We start from the raw sequence: 22076 nt of genomic DNA, 5'->3' as shown, positions 1-22076 counted from the left end.
GAGCCCTGACTGTGCAGTACAGGAAACTGCTGGATAAGGTCCCCAGAAGCCCCCAAAAGGTCTGTGGTTGAGATCAGGAGTATAACAGTCTTGAAACTGGACACCTTGAAGAACAGGTATGCTGAACTTCATCTGATATTTGCATCCAGAAGTGAGAAAGCAAGATTTGTTTTGTTTTTTAATGTAAAGCTTCTTTTACTTGTCCTGTGAGTTATTTTCTTGAGAAGGTGTAAAATCAGTCCCTTGGCAACAAAGCCACACCCAGGGACTGCCAAACACTTTAGGGGCCCCGCGGCCTCTGAGCAGTATCCATGCAGGAGTGAAGGGTTCAGGAGCAGCCAAGGAAGAGACAGAAATTACCATCACCATGATTACACCATGTATGGAGGGGGTTGGACTGGGTTTCCCACCTACCATGTCCAGGCTGTTGATATCCTATAGTGGTGTGGTCTTTATTTAATTTGCCTTTTATGATGCATGTTTTAGTAGAATTTTCCTGTTTAAAGCACAAGAGGGTGTGGAAGGACCAGTATGAGGAGGGGCTGCTCACATACCCCCTTGTCTTGAAGGGAGAGGTTATCAGTAGCGGAGGTCTCTGGAGTCTGGATGTCATCAGGCTTGTCCCCAAGAAAACTCACTCTGTTTACTCCAATTTTCACTCGGAGAATTCTCAGGACCCCTCTTGGAGAAGTATTGATAGCCCCAAAGAGAGTAGAACCTTCATACTTCCCTGTTGTTAGTGTTTGAGAAAGCAGTCTTGTTTTTATTGACTGTGTATTTTGCCCAGAGTTCAAAGTGAAGGTCAGCTACACATTTGACTGGGGCTCGCCGCTCTGCTGAGGCTCCTTCCCCAGAGGCCGCACTTCAGGCTTCAGGGAGCACCCCAGGTGACCCTGGACTGCAGCGGGGGCCGACTAGCTTCTGCTGTGTTTACTGTTGCTCCTGCATCTGGTTAGGACTTGGTTGTTGGGACCATGACCTTTGGGACCCAGGTCAGGCCCTGCGGGAAGAACTGCCTCTCACGCTGGTCCGGGGTCTGTAGCAGCTGAGGCTCTGATTGGGCTTCTGTCACCCAGATTGGCCCACAGGGCTACACCGCTGGGCTGTTTGCCTTCTTGAGTGGCACCCTGGGAACCCAGTCCCTGACAGCCTGTGCCCTTGCCCTGCCCCAGGTGAGCTCTGCACTGTTTCGATGGCCATGAACCCCTGGGGTCTCTGCATGTCCTGCGTTCTGTAGGTGCACCTGCCGTGGTCGTACTTGTGCATGGAAACTCAGGACAGTGGCCCAGGAGCTGTTCTGGCCACGTCTCAAATCCTGGCATCAGGAGGATCCCCAAGATGTCCAGGCCATTAGTGTTTGTACTAGAGTGCCTGCTGTCAGCCAGTCTAGACCACCATTTCTCCAACTGTGGCTCAAGGATCTCTGGGGGTCTCCCAGAACAGTCTCCAGTGGTCAGTAAGGGCAGATCTCCTTCAACACCTTAACCAAACAAACATGTCACAACAGATGGAAGGTGAAGCAGAGGGGAGAATCCAGCTGTCTTTTTATTAAGGCGTATATTGTAAGAGACGCGCAGAAGGGTAAAGCAATTGCCACTCTTATCACTAAACTTTTGTTTTGAAAAACAGTGTATTTGATTGTTATATATGTTAACATGAGTTTATTTTTTAATGAATAAATTTTTAAATGTTGCAGTGTTAGTTGTAAATGTGGCAAATATCAATAGATGTCATCCATACGAATACAGCTCTTTTGGGGGTTACCAGTAGCTTTTAAGAGCATAGAGGGCTCCTGAGAGCAAAGCACTGGAGAGCTGTTAGTGTAAGCAGAGCGGGAGCATGGAGCCGAGGGAGGAAGGCCAGCAAGTTAGGACATGTCGTGGGGGTGGGTGGGCTTTCCAGGTGTTGGCCCTCAGCAGGGCCAGGGTAGGGTGCACTGCACACGGCATGTCCATAAGAAAGCTAAAGAGGCGCAACCTTCAAGCGGTAGTCCTCCTTTAAAAGAAAGATTCCATACACTGTTTCCCACAACTGAGATCTTTCTTAGAACTCTTGCTTGTGATGAACTTTTTAATGTAATGTTAGATCAGAAGATTCATGCCTTTCAGATGATATAAAATGTTCTATGTGCTGTCTCAGGCCAAAAGAAGTCAAATCCAGAGTGAATACAGATCTAAACATAAAAACCTTAGAAAAAGTATTTTTAGAATATTGGCGAAGACCTTCCTAATCAAACAGGAAGCTTAGAAGCCATAAAAGGAAAAAATAGTATTTCATGACATAAAAATTATTTATATCTTCTGTGGAGAAACTCATGGCAAAATCAGTGACAGACTAGGAGAAAATACTTGCAACACATGTAACAGACAAAGCTTTGTGGTCATAATACGTAAAGGCTGCTTACCAATAAATAAGAAAATCACAAATAAGCTAATATGAACTAATATGATTATGAAAAAGAAAAATACAAATTGCCAGTAACCATAGGGGAGGATGTAAAATTACTAGTAATTGGGGAAATACAAATTAAAACAAGATATGTATTTTTGCCCATCAGATTAGTGCAAATGAAAAGTGCGAGTATTCAGCTTTGATGAGCGTGTGGAGCCCTTTCCTAAGGCAGTCTCAGTAGCCATCAGCATTTAAAAGGATATGTCCTTGACCCAGAAATTTCAATTTTAGGAATCTTTCCTGTAGGGATACTCAAAATGTGGGTCAACACTCATATTCATACACATACGTACACATGCACACACAATCTTTTGATCATAATAGAAAAGGAAAAAAAATACCCAAACATCTATCACTTGGAGAATATAAATTCCAGTATATCAGTATTCTGGAATAGACAGCCACCATAAAGAATGAGGTTGGTTTTTATATATTCTTGTTTAAAAATGTTTGTGATATATTAAGTGAAAAAAAGCAGAACAATGTATTTGTACAACGATTTCACTCATTGAAAGAAGAAAGCCCTTATTCAATAGGCAAACACGCAGCTGCATACAATGGATGAACTGTGCTGTCTCCCAGGGCGGCATGGGCTTGGGTGGGGCCAGGGAGTGCTGCGGGCCTACAAAGGAGAACTTTGACATTGTACACTATTTCCTTCAGTATTGTTTACAGTTTAAGGAAGTCTTCATTATTTTTATAATAAAAATCCTTTTCAAATGAAACACAGATATACCCCCAGTGCCCGTAGAATTATGGAAAATATAATTTGACTGTGTGGTTACAAATTGTTATCTGCATAGCTTTCTATATACAGGAAAAGATAACCTAGAAAGACATCCTCCAGGTGAAGAATTAACCCCTGAAGACTTTGTGCAGGACCCCTCACTGTAATCATCATTTTCTTCTCTTTCCATGTCCATAGAGCAATGAAGCTTCTTTTTTTTAAGATTTTATTTGTCAGAGAGAGAGAGAGCACGTGCGCACAAGCGGGGGTGCGGCAGGCAGAGGGAGAAGCAGGCTCCCCACTGAGCAAGGAGCCCAATGCGGGACTGGATCCCAGGACTCTGGGATCGTGACCTGAGCCAAAGGCAGTTGCTTAACGACTGAGCCACCCAGGCGCCCCTCAATGAAGCTTTTTTGAGAAAAGAAAACATTTGTCAATTCGAGGGCTTGATTTAACCTGATGATCAGCCATTAGGCCTCGGGTGGTGTCCAGAACAATGACAGCCATGCAGGGTGGGGGTAAGGTAGGTAGCACAGCCCCAGGGCCTTGCTGACTACCAGCATTGCCTCTTGAGCTTCCTCAGTCAGCCGCCACCATGGGATCTACCCTTTTACTGCCCACTAGGGCTGTGCCTGGCAAACCCACCTGGCCTCAACTACTCACTGCCTCGTTGCAGCGGTTCGGTTCCCTCACACTCAGCTCTCCATTCTCCAGGGTGCACATCTGGGCCCATCCCGCTATAGGCGCCATGCCAAGTACAGTCCAGCCAGTCCAGCGAGCACATTTGTACATCTTTGTCCCTTGGGTGTGTATGGGCCAAAGGCAAGAGTGGAGGGCAGTGTCACAGGACTGGACATGGTGAGATCCAGGAACACCCTGTGTTTATTCCCATGCCAACTCTACCCCTCCTGTTTCCAGGGTATGGATAGTGGGCGCTCACAGGTGCAGACATTGGGGTCTAGACAGTGCTACCTAGTCCCTTCCTGCGTTATCCCAAATGTGAGCCCATACACTGAGAGATAACACCTCTCCACTGGCCATCAGCCTGTGTTCTACAGCAAGAGGGTGTGTGTGTGTGTGTGTGTGTGTGTGTGTGTGTGTGCGTGCATGCCTTGTGTGTATGCATATCTATGTACATGTGTTATTTACTCGAACACATGCATACATGTGTGTATGTGTGTGCACGAATGCACTGTGCCCATGTGTGTGCATGTGTGTGCACGCAGGTGTGTATGTGTGGGTGTGTGCATGTGTGTGCATGCAGGTGTGTATGTGTGGCTGTGTGCATGTGTGTGCATGCAGGTGTGTATGTGTGGGTGTGTGCATGTGTGTGTTGCAGGTTCCAGGCAGGGACACAGTTGACAGAGCTCTCCCCTTTCTCTTCCTCTTCATTAAAGCCCATACCTCCCTACCTCACAACAAAGTTGTGTGCTGTCTTCCTCACCATCTTCCAGAGCCTCTCACTGTTTAAGTTGACACCCCTGCACAATCACTTCCTTTCACTGACTCTGAGGAAACGGGTGGGCAACATTTAGCAAAGCCATGAGCTGTAAGTTAGAAAGCAGGAAATCTGGGTTCTAGGATTGACCTTGAGCAACGAGCCTCTGCTTCCTCCCTGCAAATCTGAAGGGCTTGAATCACCCACCTCTCAGTGCCAACTCAGTGTTCTAGAAGTAGCTCCACGGCGCTGTCCTAGAGTGTGACGCATGTGTTAATGGCAGTTCGGAAATCCTTCGTAATGACAGTGTCAGGAATGCAGTTTCTGACTGCTTGTAAAATATGGTGCCTGCAGGGTTGGAGACAGCGGAAATATGTTTTCTAAATTACTTCCAAAGGCAAGGCCCTGAGTAAAGGAAGTTGGAGCTTTTTATCAACATATTTTCCCTTCGGTGTATTGTGTAGATCCTGTGTGGATGTACTTTGGAAAATGTGACTCAACTCTAAAGATGGGTTTAACATTCCTGGAGAGATTACACTGGGAGGAGCAACTTCAGTTTTGCAAGACTTTCTTACCTCCCCCGGGGGCAGGGCCATCCTCCAGGGCCTGCCTGCCCAGGGGAAGGGGTAGCCTGTGTAGCCCTCAACCTGTGGCAGGCACACAGGGCCAGAACTTCGAGTTCCGGGTGTGAACAGGGTCAGTTACAGCACAGCACCTCTAGAGGTCTTGTAGAGCCAGCAGAATACATTTTCCTAAGGCCCTTACTCATTAAGCAATTTGCAAAGGCAAGGTTTGTCTGAGCACTGTGCATGGGCTGACCACCAGAGGTCTTTTGGAAAGAACCCCATGCCAGGGGTTCTCTTTCTTCAGATGTTCTTCAACTGTCGAAGTTTGGCAATGGCCTTGGGCAACAGGGCTGGGGAAAAACAGTTTCTCTTTCTTGAGGTCCTTGAGAGGACCGGGTGCTTGCAAGAAGCCCTCAGCACCTGGTAGTTGTGCTGCTCAGAGGGCTGGGTGATGGCACAAAGGGACACGTGGCTAACGGGCTTTCCCTTTCCATCACAGCGGAGCTGGAGTTTGCCCAGATCATCATTATCGTCGTGGTGGTCACGGTGATGGTCGTGGTCATCGTCTGCCTGCTAAATCACTACAAAGTCTCCACACGGTCCTTCATCAACCGCCCGAATCAGAGCGGAAGGCAGGAGGACGGGCTACAGCCGGTAAGTGTGGGCCTGAGCCTCTTGGTGCTGCCCACGCCTCTGTCTCGGGCTCCAGAAGTGAGGCTGGGTGCCCGCAAGGGCCACAAAGCAGGACAGCCTCTTGAGTCAGCCCACTGTGGCCCATCGGTGTCAAAAACTCTATGGCAGTTTCCTATACTTCAAGAAAAGCCTGTGCATCATGAGCGTAAGGCTCAGTGAGTTCTCACAAACCAAAGACACCTGTGTAACCCCTACCCAATCAGACAAGACACATAATTCCCCTGAGTTTAAAGAGAGAGGACAGAGAGAAAAGCATATTCATAGCAACAGTTTCAGAACTGCAAAAGGATCAGCCATCACTGCTTTGCCTAAGACTTAATGCAAAGATCATAAGTGCTGACCCCCAGTCTTGGGGGAAAGAGGTAAAACCATCCTCACTCCTTGTCATCAATAGGCAGCTCTCAAGTTTCCATGAAGTGCCTGCCATGAATTTACCCAAGTTCCCTGCCTTAGGCTTTCTGTTCCAATCCCCAGAGGATCTGGAGTCACTGCACACAGGGACTCAGACTGCTTTCTTGTGTTTGGCCTGGGTCCCCACCTACCTCTGTCTTCCCCTCAGATTTCATTTAGGGTTCACCTTGCTTCCACGTGACTTGCCTCGCATTGATGAGGTGGCTCCTTCCTCCACTCCTCAGTGCAGATGTGGCGATGTCTGCTGTCACCGCCCCTGTCCACTGTGGCCTAAGCACCAGCCCATGGGTCTGCTCCCCAGACTGGGAGCTCCATAACCCAATCAGATGATGGGACACATACATACACACAGTCACACACTTACCAGCAGGATAACAATTTTATAAAGGCAGAAAAGTGAACATTTAAGTTTGTTTTTATGTAGAATGTGTCTTCTGTTTCATTTGGGAATGGGTCTTTGTGGAGCCATCTTCCGGGGGGTGGTGGCTTGCCTGTGTCTACCCTGCTCCAGGGGTTGCTGGGCAGCAGAGCCTCCATTTCTTGAAATTGAGAAGGTAATTAGTAATTTTTGGATGTCTCTTCAGGGCCACACAGCAAATGAAGATAATCAATATCTAGTGCTCGCGTCCACAGAGGTCTTTAACCCACTGTGTGCCTAATTTTGTTAATAAATGTCTGAAAGTTTTAGCTCTGAGAGCTGGACCGAGATGCGGGCTGCACACAACTTGGGGTTTAATTCCTTTGCTGCTACTCTACTATTTTGTGTTTTCTTTGCGTGACCCAGTACTGAGTGCCGTTGCTTCTCAAAGCTTGAATTTTCCTTCTCGATAAAATGGGAATGGGGATATGGCACAGCTTAGCAATAGGCTCTGTTCAGTGTTTCACAAACTCAAGATGTATTTTTACACAGTGACTAGAGACAATTCAGGCCCAGACTATAGCCCCATTTCATGACTAGGACAACTGATCTGTGTATAATCCAAAGAGGGAAGAGAGAGGGTGAGAAAGAAACCTTAACTTCTCTTCTGGACACAAATATGAATACCGCCAGCACTGTGGGCCACTTACAGTGTTCCTGGCCACCCAGGAATGTGCCCCCAACCAGACTTCTTGCCTCCTCTTTGCTTGCCTCTCCTCCTTAATGCCTTTCAAGAAATGCTGCCTCCCTTAGGACAGTACTAGGAGAGCAATTGATTAATTTACACTCATGGTTCCCCGATGGGGCGATTGTGGCCCCCTGGGGCACATCTGACAATGTTGGGAGACATTTTTGGTTGTTATAACTTGGAGATGCTACAGCGATGCTCTAAACATCCTGCAAGGCACGAGGCAGCCCCCACAACAAAAAGAAAAAAAAACGATCTGACTCTAAATGTCAGTAGTGCCAAAGTGGAGGACCCCTGATCTCAGCAGGTGTTGAATGCCACCCTTTCTAGAGAAACTTCGCTGTTCGAAGAGGGGGCCTGTTAGTATAAGTGGGTCTCACAGGGCTGGCGCTGAGGCTTCAACAGAGTGAAGAGAACACTTTCCCACAGCATGGTGGAAAGTATTAGGGGTCCCTTGCATGATCAGAGGGTCCTGGTCCGAGACTGTGCCTCGGAATAGTTTCCCCCACCCATTTCTGCCTTCCTTTGTTCATTCAGTCGTTTGCTGAGCAAAATAATGAAGAAACAGTGTGATGTTTCCTTGCCCCTTACCATCCCTGCTACCATCAGCAACATCCAGCTGGCTAATTCTGTTTGGCATTTTATCAGTCTCACTGGGACAGGCCAGGGGTCTCCAGTGGCCATTTGTGTAAACGGTAGGAGGGGTTTGGGATGGGGCATGAGGACTCAGAGTGAAAGTTTCAAGTTGCACATCCAGGTGGCCCTCCCTCAGCATCCCAAACTGACCACCTGTGCCAACCAGCCTCCTCCCCTGAGGGGCTTAGACGGAACTTGACGTTGAGGAAGGCCCGGCTCTTACTGACAGAGCTTGTTGCTGATGGCCTCCCAGGTTCCCCGTGGTGTTGTACATATTTGCGCTCCTTGGGGGAAAGGTGACTGGTGAAGCTGGGTGCATTTGTGGTTGCTGCTGTCCATGTGGTTTCAGAGTCCTGTCTGTCATCAGAGCACCTGAGGTGATCTGCTACTGAAGCACCTTTCCGGACATCAGCATCAAAATCCTGCCTTCCCTGGAGCCTGAGTGGCGGGGCTGCAGGACCCAGCTAGCTGGCAGCTTGTGGGTGTAGGATGCCACCCGTCGGCCTCACCATGGGTGAGCGTCTCATGGTTCTAAGCCTGTGCGCTGCTGAGAGACCCCCTCACTTCTGGGAGCCTTTTAGCCCATTTATTCTAGAACCATGTGAGGCCTGCTGCGCATGTTAGGAAAGACGTATTCATTTTAAACTTGTGTGAAAAGGGCTGTGCAATGCACAGGGCAGCCCCCACGACAAAAAAAAAAGCGATCAGACCCTAAATGTCAGTAGTGCCAAAGTGAAGAACCCCTGATCTCAGCAGGTGAGACAGTAGTTGGGTTTCATTTTCGAGGAAGAGGTTGAACATGTAGATGTCCTGTTTTGACTGAGGAAACTTCACTGCCCTGGTGTGAGCTGCCCCCTCTCCTCACTGATGGGCTTTCCACTTAGACCAAAGGGAAAAGCAGAACTAAGGTTCATAAGATAGAGTCTTAATAGCTGTGAATATCCCTGGTTCTCAGGGAGAGTCTTCTTATGGAAAATGGTTGGTTGGACCAGTTGCCCCTTTGGGCCGAGTGTCAGGCTCACCCTGATTCTGGGAGGTTTGCTTTGTAAAGTCAAAGGTACCTTCCTCCATGACTCCACCACACGCCTCCTTCCGCCCATGGCCCCCGCTCCCAGAGACTCCCTCCCCAGCTCTGACAGTGTCTTTTGGAAGCACACGCTTTCTGTGCCGGCTCGCCCTGGCAAAGGAAGCAATGGATGGCAATCTGCTTTGGCCCCGGCCAGTCAGCTTCCGTCACCGCGGTATCTCTGAGACACCAGTCCATGAGGGCCCAGGGACAGGACAGTCCCGGCCACGAATGTGGTAGAAGCCGCCATTTCTGGATGAAAATGAGAAGTAGCAGCCTAGGCGTCAATTACAAGAAAAGTAAATGCTTAACTAATGGCAAAGAGCCGTGAGTGGCTTTGTGATAGAAACCTGTATGTATTCTCCCTGAGGTAGCCTTGGCTTATTTTTCAGAGCCTGGGTTTATGTGATTTCAGGGCTTTGAGACTGTCTAGATCTCTTTCCATCACCTTAGACTGCCAAGTAACAGGAAAATAATAAAGGGGCATAAATATTCCAGACACAGCCCTGAGAGGTATTTGCACACGTCACTGGAGCCTCTCTCACCAGAGTTTGCGGGGGGTGATGGGGGCATGAGCAGCCTTCTCTGACAGCCTGTAGCGAACCCACCGGGACAGCCCAGGGTGCAGTGGACAGAGGAAAGAGGTGAGGTCCTCAGCCACTTACTGAGGAACAGCAGAGGGACAGAAACATTTGACTTAGTTTGAACTATATGAAATTGGGGCTCTTCAGCCATTCTGACCTATAAAAACAGCAATTTCAATTAAAAATTAACAGAAGGAGGCCTGTCAAGCATTTCTTCCTTGCTAAGTGCTGCCGGGATTAAATCCCTCGTGAAAACACGGGTGCCTCGGCCTCCCCGCGGAGATGGAGCGGCGCCAGGCCAGCGCTCGGCACCGCCTGTGCCATCCCAGCTCCGCGGGAAGGTGCAGGTGGGATGCTGGGAAGGACACCCTTTGTTTTGTCTCCCCACTTTTGGGAGGGAGGACATGACTACAGCGACCGGCTGTGTCAGTACAGAAATGTGGGTTCCGGAGATGCAAAGTGACCCAGGGTGCGGGAAGTCCACACGCAAAGTCCCTCCCTGCAGATGTTGCAGACTTGGCCTAAGGTGTGGCCAAGTGCGTATGGCTTGCCTCACAGGGTGTTCTGACAAAACTTGATGGAACGCTAAACACTGGGAGATTTCACATAAAAACTGGAATTTACCTCTTCTCTGAAAAGTCAGCATGTCAGTCCACACTGGCCTCTAGTCTTCCCTGGCAGCCCCAAGATGGGGCCACTCTGAATGGACTAGTGCTCACCTTTTGACTGTGCACCCATCTTTCTATGGGGAGCCCTCAGTTGTGGGTAGGGTGCCGTGGCCATCTATCGCTTTGCACAGTGGTGGTTGTTTTTAGAGAAAGTATATCCTGCACTCATGCTTCTATCACAAGGGTGAAAACAAAAGATAGACCAAGAGAGCCACTAATTTCCAAAGGAATGGGAGAGAACTTCCTTACAGAAGCAGTTCAGGAATCCACCACACTGGGCTCAGAGCTCACGGTGCTTGCGAAGCCCACAGGCTGTGTCCTGGGCCCAGTGAAGGGTGCGGGGAGTGGGGGCATCACCACACACACAGCTCATTCCCGCTCTGACTGGAGAGGTGGGCTGCTGTGTACCTGCCTTTTCTCATTTCTACTTAGGTTTAGAAAAGCATTTCGAAAAACATTTCTAAAATGATAGAAATGTATTTTAACAAGGTGCAAAAAAAAAAAAAACTAAAGGGCTTGATGATGTGGTTATAATAGGCATGTCTCTAACCACCCCAGACTAAAGAGAAGAGAGCCACTGGCTTTATTTAGCATTGGACTGAGATGAAAGATGGCAGGGGACAGTTTCTCTGTGGCTGAGGCAGATTCTTGCTGCACTGTAAGACCAGGGGTACTTGTTGTCAACTTTGTCCCAGAACAATTCATTATTTCATGAGCCTCTGGAACTACATTTCCTAACATCACAGGGACGGCAAGGGGCATGTCAAACTGTTTCTCTCTGAATGAGTGAAGATGCAGTCCAGCCGCCAGACTGGTCATTTCAGAGGTTTTACACTTTGGTCTGTCTGATTGAAGCATTAGAAGATAATTTTAACAGCTTCGGAATGAGGATGTCTCCCTTCAAGTAAGAGAAACAGGAGGTGAAGTTGCTAGCAAAAATTGGGTAAGGTTGCTGGGACACACCGTTACACAGCAGATTCTCATCTGAACAAAAGTAGAAAGTCCTTCTTAATAGCCAAGATTTTTCTTTAGAGCAATGTGAGTAGTGCAGATTGTCCCTCCACTGATGTTGCCAATGCTCAGAACAGTTTTGGAATTACCTTCAGAGCTTGCAGGTCATATTTTGGAGGTTTTTCAAGGGAAAAATATTTTTTTAATATCTCAGTGATGGCAAATCTTCCTTTTTCTTACTTGCTCCCTGAGGATGGATTTGATTTTTCGTACCAGCCAAAATCCATTTAGAACTAAATCTTACAAATGATGTGACTGATCAGGCTAAATGATATAAGGTTGGTGCAAAACCAAGTGAGGCTCAATTAGTTAAGACTGATGTTGTCTGAGTTACAAACCGATGCTGTAGAGAAAGGTCGGGAAAAACTCACAGCAAACCAGTGGCTTCCTCTGGGGAAGAGCTGGGATGGGAGGAGGTAGACAAAGAGAACCTGGTTTGTGGGTTAAAACTTTTTTGATAAGAATATATTCATATGTTACTTTTGCAATTAAAAAACATCCTCTGCTCACATAAACTGATGATGAAGACAAGTCCAATAATGTTCTGAGCGTCTGTAGATTCCCAAGGTAACTCATCTGAGTTGGAGTGTGGTTTGTATTATGACAAAAGCATGCTAAAATCAGATTTTTAAGGAAAATAGATGAAAATTTTAATAAAGTTTTAGTGATGTTTTAGATAGACCCTGGAGCATTAATAATCTAATGGTAAAGCCTGTTTTGTTTATTTTTAATTAGTCCTTAGAAATTGGTGTAAATTTGTTCCGGGGAAAGAAAAGTTCTCTAAATTATTCTCATTCTGTGGCCCTAGCTGAGGAGGCTCTCCAGGGCTATCAAAAGACGCCAAGGGAGGTAGCTGGGTTCGGGCTCTGTGTTAATCCCCTACCAGCTCTATGACCTTGGGAAAAGCACTGGCCCTGTCCCTAGGCTTAATCTCACAAAAGAGGTGATTGTGCCTGCCTGGGCTGACAGCATGTAGTTCCACATTTCTCTGTTGCCCCGAGCTTTCTAATTCCCAGGCTGGTTTGTCTCCAGGTCTAATCGCTCGCTCCTCCCCCAGCACCAAGTACAGGAGAGGCGCCTTCGTGGCTCCTTTTCTGCTTGCTCCTCAGAGCCTATAGACCTCCCTGATCCCATTGCATTGTTCTGGAAATATAGAGGATTCCCTTTTTCTCCCAACAGATCTTCCTGGATGATTTGTCTTTCTCTTAAGGGATGTGCCCTAGATTGAGTAGAGTTGGGAAGGATATTTTAAGTCTTGAGAGTAAGTCTGATGGTGGATTCCTGAAGAGGAATAAAGGGGGAAGTGCTGAAGAAAACAGTCACTGATACCTAGAGGTCTCGCCTTTGCATCTAAGCTGTTACTGCCATCTAGGGTGGAAAGACAGTAATACTAAAGCACTTGGATGGTGAGAGACTGTGTGAGGAAAAGGAAGAAATGAAAGAAAATATGTTTTACCAGATGGTAAAGGTGTTGCTGAATATCCAAAGATGGGTTTTACCTGTGCTTTGAAGTTCTCACCCTGAGATGGGGAGAAAATAGAGTTCCAAATATTTGATGCCAATACAATACATTGATTCACTGGGAGGTACCTTTGAAGGGTAGAAGACAAAATATCCAGCAACAGCCTTGCTTTACCACAAACTGGCTATCACTTCCAATGAGCAGTGTACCTTCTTTGGGCTCACCTTTCTCCCATCTAAAATGAGTGATAATTGGCTTTTAGATCAGAGGCCTTCAGATTGTTTTTGACCCTGAAGAACAGTAAAGAACACATTTTACATCATAATCCACAATACTCATTTACACAACTAAGGCAGAAGTTTTGCAAAAACAATACTTACAGACAATGTACTCAGTCATTATCTGTTCTGTTTCAGTTTTTTGGAATGGTGGTTGTGACCCACTTAAATCGATTTTCCAGTTCTCTAAGAGGCTGCAGCTCACAGTTTGAAAAACACCGTATTAGGTGTTTACAGTCTTGCAGAGATCTGGTTGTTTCCAGTCCTCGAATATGCTTCCTGTGGTCCTCTGTCTATGGAAAGGAGAGTTGAACTGAGAGCATAAAACAAAGAAGATTCGGGGCACAGGACTGGCCTTACACATGGTTACAGTGCACGTGGATGCAAGGCTTTAGCTGCAGGTCACAGCAGAAGCCCCAGTAAATCATGGTCACATATTACTCTCTTTTAATGCTATAAATGTTGTATACTTTAGATGGAAGAAGATCCAAAAAAGGTACAGAAATAAAAAAGATTATAAGAGAGTACTATGAACAAGTCAAAATGGATAGATTCCTAGAAATACACCCTACTAGGATTGACTCATGAAGAAATAGAAAATCTGAATAGATCTGTAAGTAGTAAGGAGATTGAATCAATATTCAAAAACCTCACAACAAAGAAAATAACCTAGACCAGATACCTTCATTGTGAATTATACCAAACATTTAAAGAAGAATTAATCCAATCCTTCTCAAACTCTTCCAAAAAATTTGAAGAGGAGGGAACACTTTCTAACTCATTCTGTGAGGCCAGCATTTCCCACAACCCGGACAAAACACAACAGTAAAAGAAAACCAGTATCCCTTTGAATAGTGATGTAAAAATCCTCAACAAGAGGGGGCGGAGCAAGATGGCGGAGAAGTAGGAGACCTGGATTTCGTCTGGTCTCAGGAATTCAGCTGAATAGGGATCAAACCATTCTGAACACCTACGAACTCAAGGGGAGATCGAAGAAAAGAATAGCAACAACTCTCTGAACAGAAAAGCGACCACTTACTGGAAGGTAGGACGTGCGGAGAAGTGAATCCGAGGCGATATTCGGGAGGATAGACGGCGGGGGAGGGGGCCTCCGTTGGCCGCTTCTGGCAAGTGATAGAGCCGCGGAGCACAAAATTGGAACATTTAGAAGTCGGCTCCGCGGAGGGACGTCGCTCCAGTGGCTTAGCGGGGGGTGGAACCCTCGCGGGAGTGTGGTCTCAGGACCCGTGGGGTCACAGAAAGACCGGGGGTGCCTGAGGGCAGCAGAGCTCCCAGGTATCGGAGCGGGGAAGCCGGCTGCAGAGACGGAGCCGAGGCGCGGGCTCTCAGCTCGGGGTGGCCATAAACTGTGATCGGTGACAGTCGGGCCACTGCTCCTCCAGCAGGGACCCAACAAGCGGCAGAGCCGGGGAGACTCCCCTTCCTTCCGCTGGAGGAGCGGCACGGGAACACACCGCAGGGATCTGCTGGGTTTGGAGACTCCACACGGGGTCGGGTGCCAGAGATAGCAACGCTCAGTCACAGGCCGGGTGAGCACAGAGTGCGGCCGGAGACCGGGGACACGGGAGTGACTGCTTTTCTCTGGGGGCGCACTGAGGAGCAGGGCCCGGAGTTCTTGCCTCTCCAGGGCAGAGATTGGAAGCCTGCCATTTTCACTCTCCTCCAAAACTGTATGGAAAGCTGGCAGGGAACAAAAGCTCCCGAGAGCAAACCCAAGCAGCTTGCTTAGCCTGGACCGACAAGGGCGGGGCAATTCCGCCTCTGGCAAAGACATTTGGAAACCACGGCAACAGGCCCCTCCCCCAGAAGATCAGCGCGAACAGCCAGCCAAGACCAAGTTTACCGATCAAGGAGAACGGGAGAACTCCTCTGCTAGGGGAATACTGCACATAGAATTCATGGCTTTTTTACCATGATTCATTAGTTTCTCAAAGTTAATTTTTTTAACTTTTTTTTTAATTTTTCTTTTTCCCCTTTTCAACCAACATCTTATCGATCCCTTTTTGAAAAGAAAATTCTTATTTTTCATTTTTAGAGTCATATTCTATCCCTTCATAGTAGATACCCTTATTTTTGGCATATATATATATAAGTTATTCTCTCTTTAAAATTTTGAGATACAGTTTCTTCTAACAGATCAAAATATACCCTAAATCACTGGTGTATGGCTTTGTTCTAGTCTCCTGCCTGATCACATTCTCCCTTTTTTTTTCTTTTCTTTTTTTTAAAACTTCTTCTTTCTTTTTTCAAACAACTTCTTATCATTTCCTTTTATAAAATATTTTCTAATTTTCATCTTTACAGTATCTTCCATCCCTTCATTGTATCAGCCCTTATTTTGTACATATATAAGTCTTTCTTTCTTTAAAATTTTAGGAGGCACTTTTTTCTAACAGACATAAATACGCCCAAAATCTAGTGTGTGGCACTGATCTATGCACTAGCCTGATCATATTTGATCACATTCTGTTTTTCCTGTTTGTTTGTTTTTATCTTTTTCTTTTTCTTTTTTTTTTTTTCTCCCTTCTTTTTTCTTTCCCTTTCTTTTCCCCTGGTTTCAGGTCTTTTCTGATTTGTTTAGAGTATATTTGCTGGGGACGTTGTTAACCTGTTAGCATTTTGTTCTCTCATTCATCTATTCGCCTCTGGACGAAATGACAAGACGAAAAAAATCACCTCAGCAAAAAGAACAAGAGGTAGTACCGTCTGCCAGGGACCTACTCAATACGGACATTAGTACAATGTCAGACCTCGAGTTCAGAATCATGACTTGAAAGATACTAGCTGGGCTTGAAAAAAGCATGGAAGTTATTAGAGAAACCCTTTCTGCAGAAATAAAAGGACTAAAATCTAACCAAATCGAAATCAAAAAGGCTATTAATAAAGTGCAATCAAAAATGGGGGCACTAACACTAGGATAAATGAGGCAGAAGAAAGAATCAGCGATATAGAAGAACAAATGAAGGAAAATAAAGAAGCTGAGAAAAAGAGAGAGAAAAAACGACTGGATCACAAAGGCAGAACTTGAGAGATAAGTGATATAAAACGAAACAACATTAGAATAATTGGGATCCCAGAAGAAGAAGAAAGAGAGAGAGGGGCAGAAGGTATATTGGAGCAAATTATAGCAGAGAACTTCCCTAATGTGGGGAAGGAAACAGGCATCAAAATCCAGGAGGCACAGAGAACCCCTCTCAAAATCAATAAAAATAGGTCAACACCCCGACATCTAATAGTAAAACTTACGAGTCTCAGAGACAAAGAGAAAATCTTGAAAGCAGCTCGGGAGAAGAGATATGTAACCTATAAGGGTAGAAACATTAGACTGGCAACAGACCTATCCACAGAGACCTGGCAGGCCAGAAAGGAGTGGCAGGATATCTTCAGAGCACTAAACGAGAAAAATATGCAGCCAAGAATACTATATCCAGCTAGGCTGTCACTGAAAATAGAAGGAGAGATAAAAAGCTTCCAGGACAAACAAAAACTAAAGGAATTTGCAAACACGAAACCAGCCCTCCAGGAAATATTGAAAGGGGTCCTCTAAGCAAAGAGAGAGCCTAAAAGCAGCATAGACCAGAAAGGAGCACAGACAATATAGAGTAACAGTCACCTTACAGGCAATACAATGGCACTAAATTCATATCTTTCAATAGTTACCCTGAATGTAAATGGGCTAAATGCCCCAATCAAAAGACACAGGCTATCAGATTGGATTAAAAAACGAGACCCATCCATATGCTGTCTACAAGAGACTCATTTTAGACTCAAAGGCACCCCCAGATTGAAAGTGAGGGGGTGGAAAACAATTAACCATGCTAATGGACACCAAAAGAAAGCCAGGTTGGCAATCCTAATATCAGACAAATTAGATTTTAAAACAAAGACTGTAATAAGAGATGAGGAAGGACACTATATCCTACTTAAAAGGTCTATCCAACAAAAAGATCTGACAATTGTAAATATCTATGCCCCTAACATGGGAGCAGCCAATTATATAAGGCAATTAATAACAAAAGCAAAGAAACACATTGACAACAATACAATAATAGTAGGGGACTTTAACACCCCCCTGACTGAAATGGACAGATCATCTAAGCAAAAGATCAACAAGGAAATAAAGACTTTAAATGACACACTGGACCAAATGGACTTCACAGACATATTCAGAACATTCCATCCCAAAGCAACGGAATACACATTCTTCTCTAGTGCCCATGGAACATTCTCCAGAATAGATCACATCCTAGGTCACAAATCAGGTCTCAGCTGGTACCAAAATATTGGGATTATTCCCTGCATATTTTCAGACCACAGTGCTTTGAAACTAGAACTCAATCACAGGAGGAAAGTTGGAAAGAACTCAAATACATGGAGGCTAAAGAGCATCCTACTAAAAAATGAATGGGTCAACCAGGAAATTAAAGAAGAATTTAAAAATTTCATGGAAACCAATGAAAATGAAAACACAACTGTTCAAAATCTTTGGGATACATAAAAGGCAGTCCTGAGAGGAAAGTATATAGCAATTCAAGCCTTTCTCAAGGAACAAGAAAGGTCTCAAATACACAACCTAACCCTACACCTAAAGGAGCTAGAGAAAAAACAGCAAATAAAGCCTAAACCCAGCAGAAGAGAAATAATAAAGATCAGAGCAGCAATCAATGAAATAGAAATGAAAAGAACAGTAGAACAGATCGATGAAACTAGGAGCTGGTTCCTTGAAAGAATTAACAAGATTGATAAACCCCTGGCCAGACTTATCAAAAAGAAAAGAGAAAGGACCCAAATCAACAAAATCATGAATGAAAGAAGAGAGATCACAACCAACACCAAAGAAATACAAACAATTATAAGAACATATTATGAGCAACTCTATGCCAGCAAATTAGATAACCTGGAAGAAATGGGTGCATTCCTAGAAATGTATCAACTACCAAAATTGAACCAGGAAGAAATAGAAAACCTAAACAGACCTATAACCACTAAGGAAATTGAAGCAGTCATCAAAAATCTCCCAACAAACAAAAGCCCGGGGCCAGATGGCTTCCCAGGGGAATTCTACCAAACATTTAAAGAAGAATTAATACCTATTCTCTTGAAACTGTTCTAAAAAATAGAAATGGAAGGAAAACTTCCAAACTCATTTTATGAGGCCAGCATTACCTTGATCCCAAAACCAGACAAAGACCCCATCAAAAAGGAGAATTACAGACCAATATCCTTGATGAACATGGATGCAAAAATTCTCACCAAAATACTAGGCAATAGGATCCAACAGTACATTAAAAGATTATTCACCACGACCAAGTGGGATTTATCCCTGGGCTGCAAGGTCGGTTCAACATCCGCAAATCAATCAACGTGATACAATATATTAACAAAAGAAAGAACAAGAATCATATGATCCTCTCAATAGATGCAGAAAAAGCATTTGACAAAGTACAGCATCATTTCTTGATCAAAACTCTTCAGAGTATAGGGATAGAGGGTACATACCTCAATATCATAAAAGCCATCTATGAAAAACCTACAGCAAATATCATTCTCAATGGGGAAAAGCTGAGAGCTTTTCCCCTAAGGTCAGGAACGCGGCAGGGATGTCCACTCACACCACTGCTATTCAACATAGTATTAGAAGTCCTAGGCACAGCAATCAGACAACAAAAAGAAATTAAAGGCATCCAAATCAGCAAAAAAGAGGTCAAACTCTCACTCTTTGCAGATGATATGATACTGTATGTGGAAAACCTAAAGACTCCACCCCAAAACTGCTAGAACTCATACAGGAATTCAGTATAGTAGCAGGATATAAAATCAATGCACAGAAATCAGTGGCATTCCTATACACCAACAACAAGACAGAAGAGAGAGAAATTAAGGAGTCGATCCCATTTACAATTGCACCCAAAACCATAAGATACCTAGGAATAAATCTAACCAAAGAGGGAAAGGATCTGTACTCAGAAAACTAGAAAATACTAATGAAGGAAATTGAGGAAGACACAAAGAAATGGAAAAAACGTTCCATGCTCATGGATTGGAAGAACAAACATTGTGAAGATGTCAATGCTACCTAGAGCAATCTACACATTCAGTGAAATCCCCATCAAAATACCATCATCCACTTTATTCAAAGGAATGGAACAAATAATCCTAAAATTTGTATGGAACCAGAAGAGACCCCGAATAGCCAGAGGAATGTTGAAAAAAAAAGCAAAGCTGGCGGCATCACAATTCCGGACTTCCAGGTCTATTACAAAGCTGTCATCATCAAGACAGTATGGTACTGGCACAAAAACAGACACATAGATCAATGGAACAGAATCGAGAGCCCAGAAATGGACCCTCAACTCTCTGGTCAACTAATCATTGACAAAGCAGGAAAGAATGTCCAATGATAAAAAGACAGTCTCTTCAACAAATGGTGTTGGGAAAATTGGACAGCCACATGCAGAAGAATGAAACTGGACCATTTCCTTACACCACACACAAAAATAGACTCCAAATGGTTGAAAGATCTAAACGTGAGACAGGAGTCCATCAGAATCCTAAAGGAGAACACAGGCAGGATCCTCTTCGACCTCAGCCGCAGCAACTTCTTCCTAGAAACATCGCCAAAGGCACGGGAAGCCAGGGCAAAAATGAACTATTGGGATTTCATCAAGATAAAAAGCTTTTGCACAGCAAAAGAAACAGTCCACAAAACCAAAAGACAACCGACAGAATGGGAGAAAATATTTGCAAATGATCTATCAGATAAAGGGCTAGTATCCAAAATGTATAAAGAACTTATCCAACTCAACACCCAAAGAACAAATAATCCAATCAAGAAATGGGCAGAAGACATGAACAGACATTTTTCCAAAGAAGACATCCACATGGCCAACAGACACATGACAAAGTGCTCCGCATCACTCGGCATCAGGGAAATCCAAATCAAAACCTCAATGAGATACCACCTCACACCCGTCAGAATGGCTAAAATTAACAAGTCAGGAAACGACAGATGTTGGCGGGGATGTGGAGAAAGGGGAACCCTCCTACACTGTTGGTGGGAATGCAAGCTGGTGCAACCACCCTGCAAAACAGTATGGAGGTTCCTCAAACAGTTAAAAATAGAGCTACCATACGATCCAGCAATTGCACTAGTGGGTATTTACCCCAGAGATACAAATGTAGGGATCCGAAGGGGTACGTGCACCCCAATGTTTATAGCAGCAATGTCCGCAATAGCCAAACTGTGGAAAGAGCCAAGATGTCCATCGACAGATGAATGGATAAAGAAGGTGTGGTATATATACACAATGGAATATTATGCAGTCATCAAAAGGAATGAGATCTTGCCATTTGGAACGACGTGGTTGGAACTGGAGGGTGTTATGCTGAGTGAAATAAGTCAATCAGAGAAAGACATGTATCATATGACCTCACTGATATGAGGAATTCTTAATCTCAGGAAACAAACTGAGGGTTGTTCGAGTGGTGGGGGGTTGGGTGATAGACATTGGGGAGGGTATGTGCTATGATGAGTGCTGTGACTTGTGCAAGACTGTTGAATCACAGATCTGTACTTCTGAAACAAATAATGCAATATATGTTAAGAAAAAAAAAGAAGATAACAGGAGGGGAAGAATGAAGGGGGGGAATTCGGAGGGGGAGACCAACCATGAGCGACGATGGACACTGAAAAACAAACTGTGGTTTCTAGAGGGGAGGGGGTGGGGGGATGGGTTAGCCTGGTGATGGGTATTAAAGAGGGCACGTTCTGCATGGAGCACTGGGTGTTATGCACAAACAATGAATCATGGAACACTACATCCAAAACTAATGATGTAATGTATGGTGATTAACATAACAATAAAAAATTTAATAAAAAATCCTTAACAAAATACTTCAAACTGAATTCGGTAGCATACTAAAAGGATTATACACTATAACCAAATGAGGTTTATTTCTCTCATGCAAGGATGTTTCTACATATGAAAATCAATCTACTGTTCGTTAATAGAATGAAGGGAAGGTCGCCTGGGTGGCTCAGTCGGTCAAGCATCTGCCTTCAGCTCAGGTTGTGATCCCAGGGTCCTGGGATTGAGTCCCACGTCGGGCTCCCTGCTCAGCGGGGAGTCTGCTTCTCCTTCTGCCTCTGCCTGCCACTCTGTGTACTTGTGCTCTCTCTATCTCTGTGAAATAAATAAATAAAATCTCTAAAAAAAAAAAAGAATGAAGGGAAAAAAGTAAATGATCATCTCATTGATGCAGAGAAAGAATTTGAAATTATTCAGTACTTTTTTATGATTAAAAACATTCAAGAAACCAGAATAGTAGGAAACTACCTCAACATAATAAAAGGCCATTTATGAAAAGCCCATAGCTAACATACTCAGTGGTGAAGGACTGAAAACTTTTCCTCTAAGATCAGGAACAAGACAAGGATGCATGCTTTTACCATTTCTATTTCAACATAGTATTTATTAGAAGTTTTGGCCAGAACAACTTGGCAAGAAGAAGAAATAAAAGGCATTCCAATTAGAAAGGAAAAATTAGAATTATCTCTGTTCAGAGATGACATGATCTTATATATAGAAAACCGTAAAAATTCCAACAAACAAACAAAAACCTGCTGGAACTAATAAACAGATTGATCAAAGTTGCAGGATACAAAAATCAATATGCAAAAATCAGTTGCATTTTTTACACTAACAGTGAACAATCTGAAAAGGAAATTAAGAAATCAGTTCAATTTTTCAAGTAGCATCAAAAAGAATAAAATACTTAGGAAGAAACTTAACCAAGGAGGTGAAAGATGTGTACACTGAAAACTATACAACAGTGCTGAAAGAATTTAGACACAAATAAATGGAAAGACATTTATGTTCATGGATTGGAAGACTTGATATTCTTAAAATGTCAATACTACTCAAAGCAATCTACAGATTCAGTGTAAATACTGTGAAA

At 44.5% G+C, this 22076-nt stretch overlaps 1 protein-coding gene across 1 annotated transcript in view; it reads left to right on the top strand.

Annotated features, from left to right (window-relative positions):
* LDLRAD4 (low density lipoprotein receptor class A domain containing 4) overlaps window positions 1-22076 on the top strand; it is a 447499-nt gene that overhangs the window by 408617 nt on the left and 16806 nt on the right. The window contains 1 exon segment of the mRNA XM_027577445.2: window positions 5682-5836. Within this exon segment, the coding sequence (XP_027433246.2) occupies window positions 5732-5836 (105 nt within the window). The 5' untranslated portion in view covers window positions 5682-5731.

Source organism: Zalophus californianus, chromosome 14, assembly GCF_009762305.2.
Source record: "Zalophus californianus isolate mZalCal1 chromosome 14, mZalCal1.pri.v2, whole genome shotgun sequence".
Classification (NCBI taxonomy): Eukaryota; Metazoa; Chordata; class Mammalia; order Carnivora; family Otariidae; genus Zalophus; species Zalophus californianus.
The sequence above is the reverse complement of the archived record's forward strand: the minus strand, read 5'-3'. Positions and strand labels throughout refer to the sequence as shown.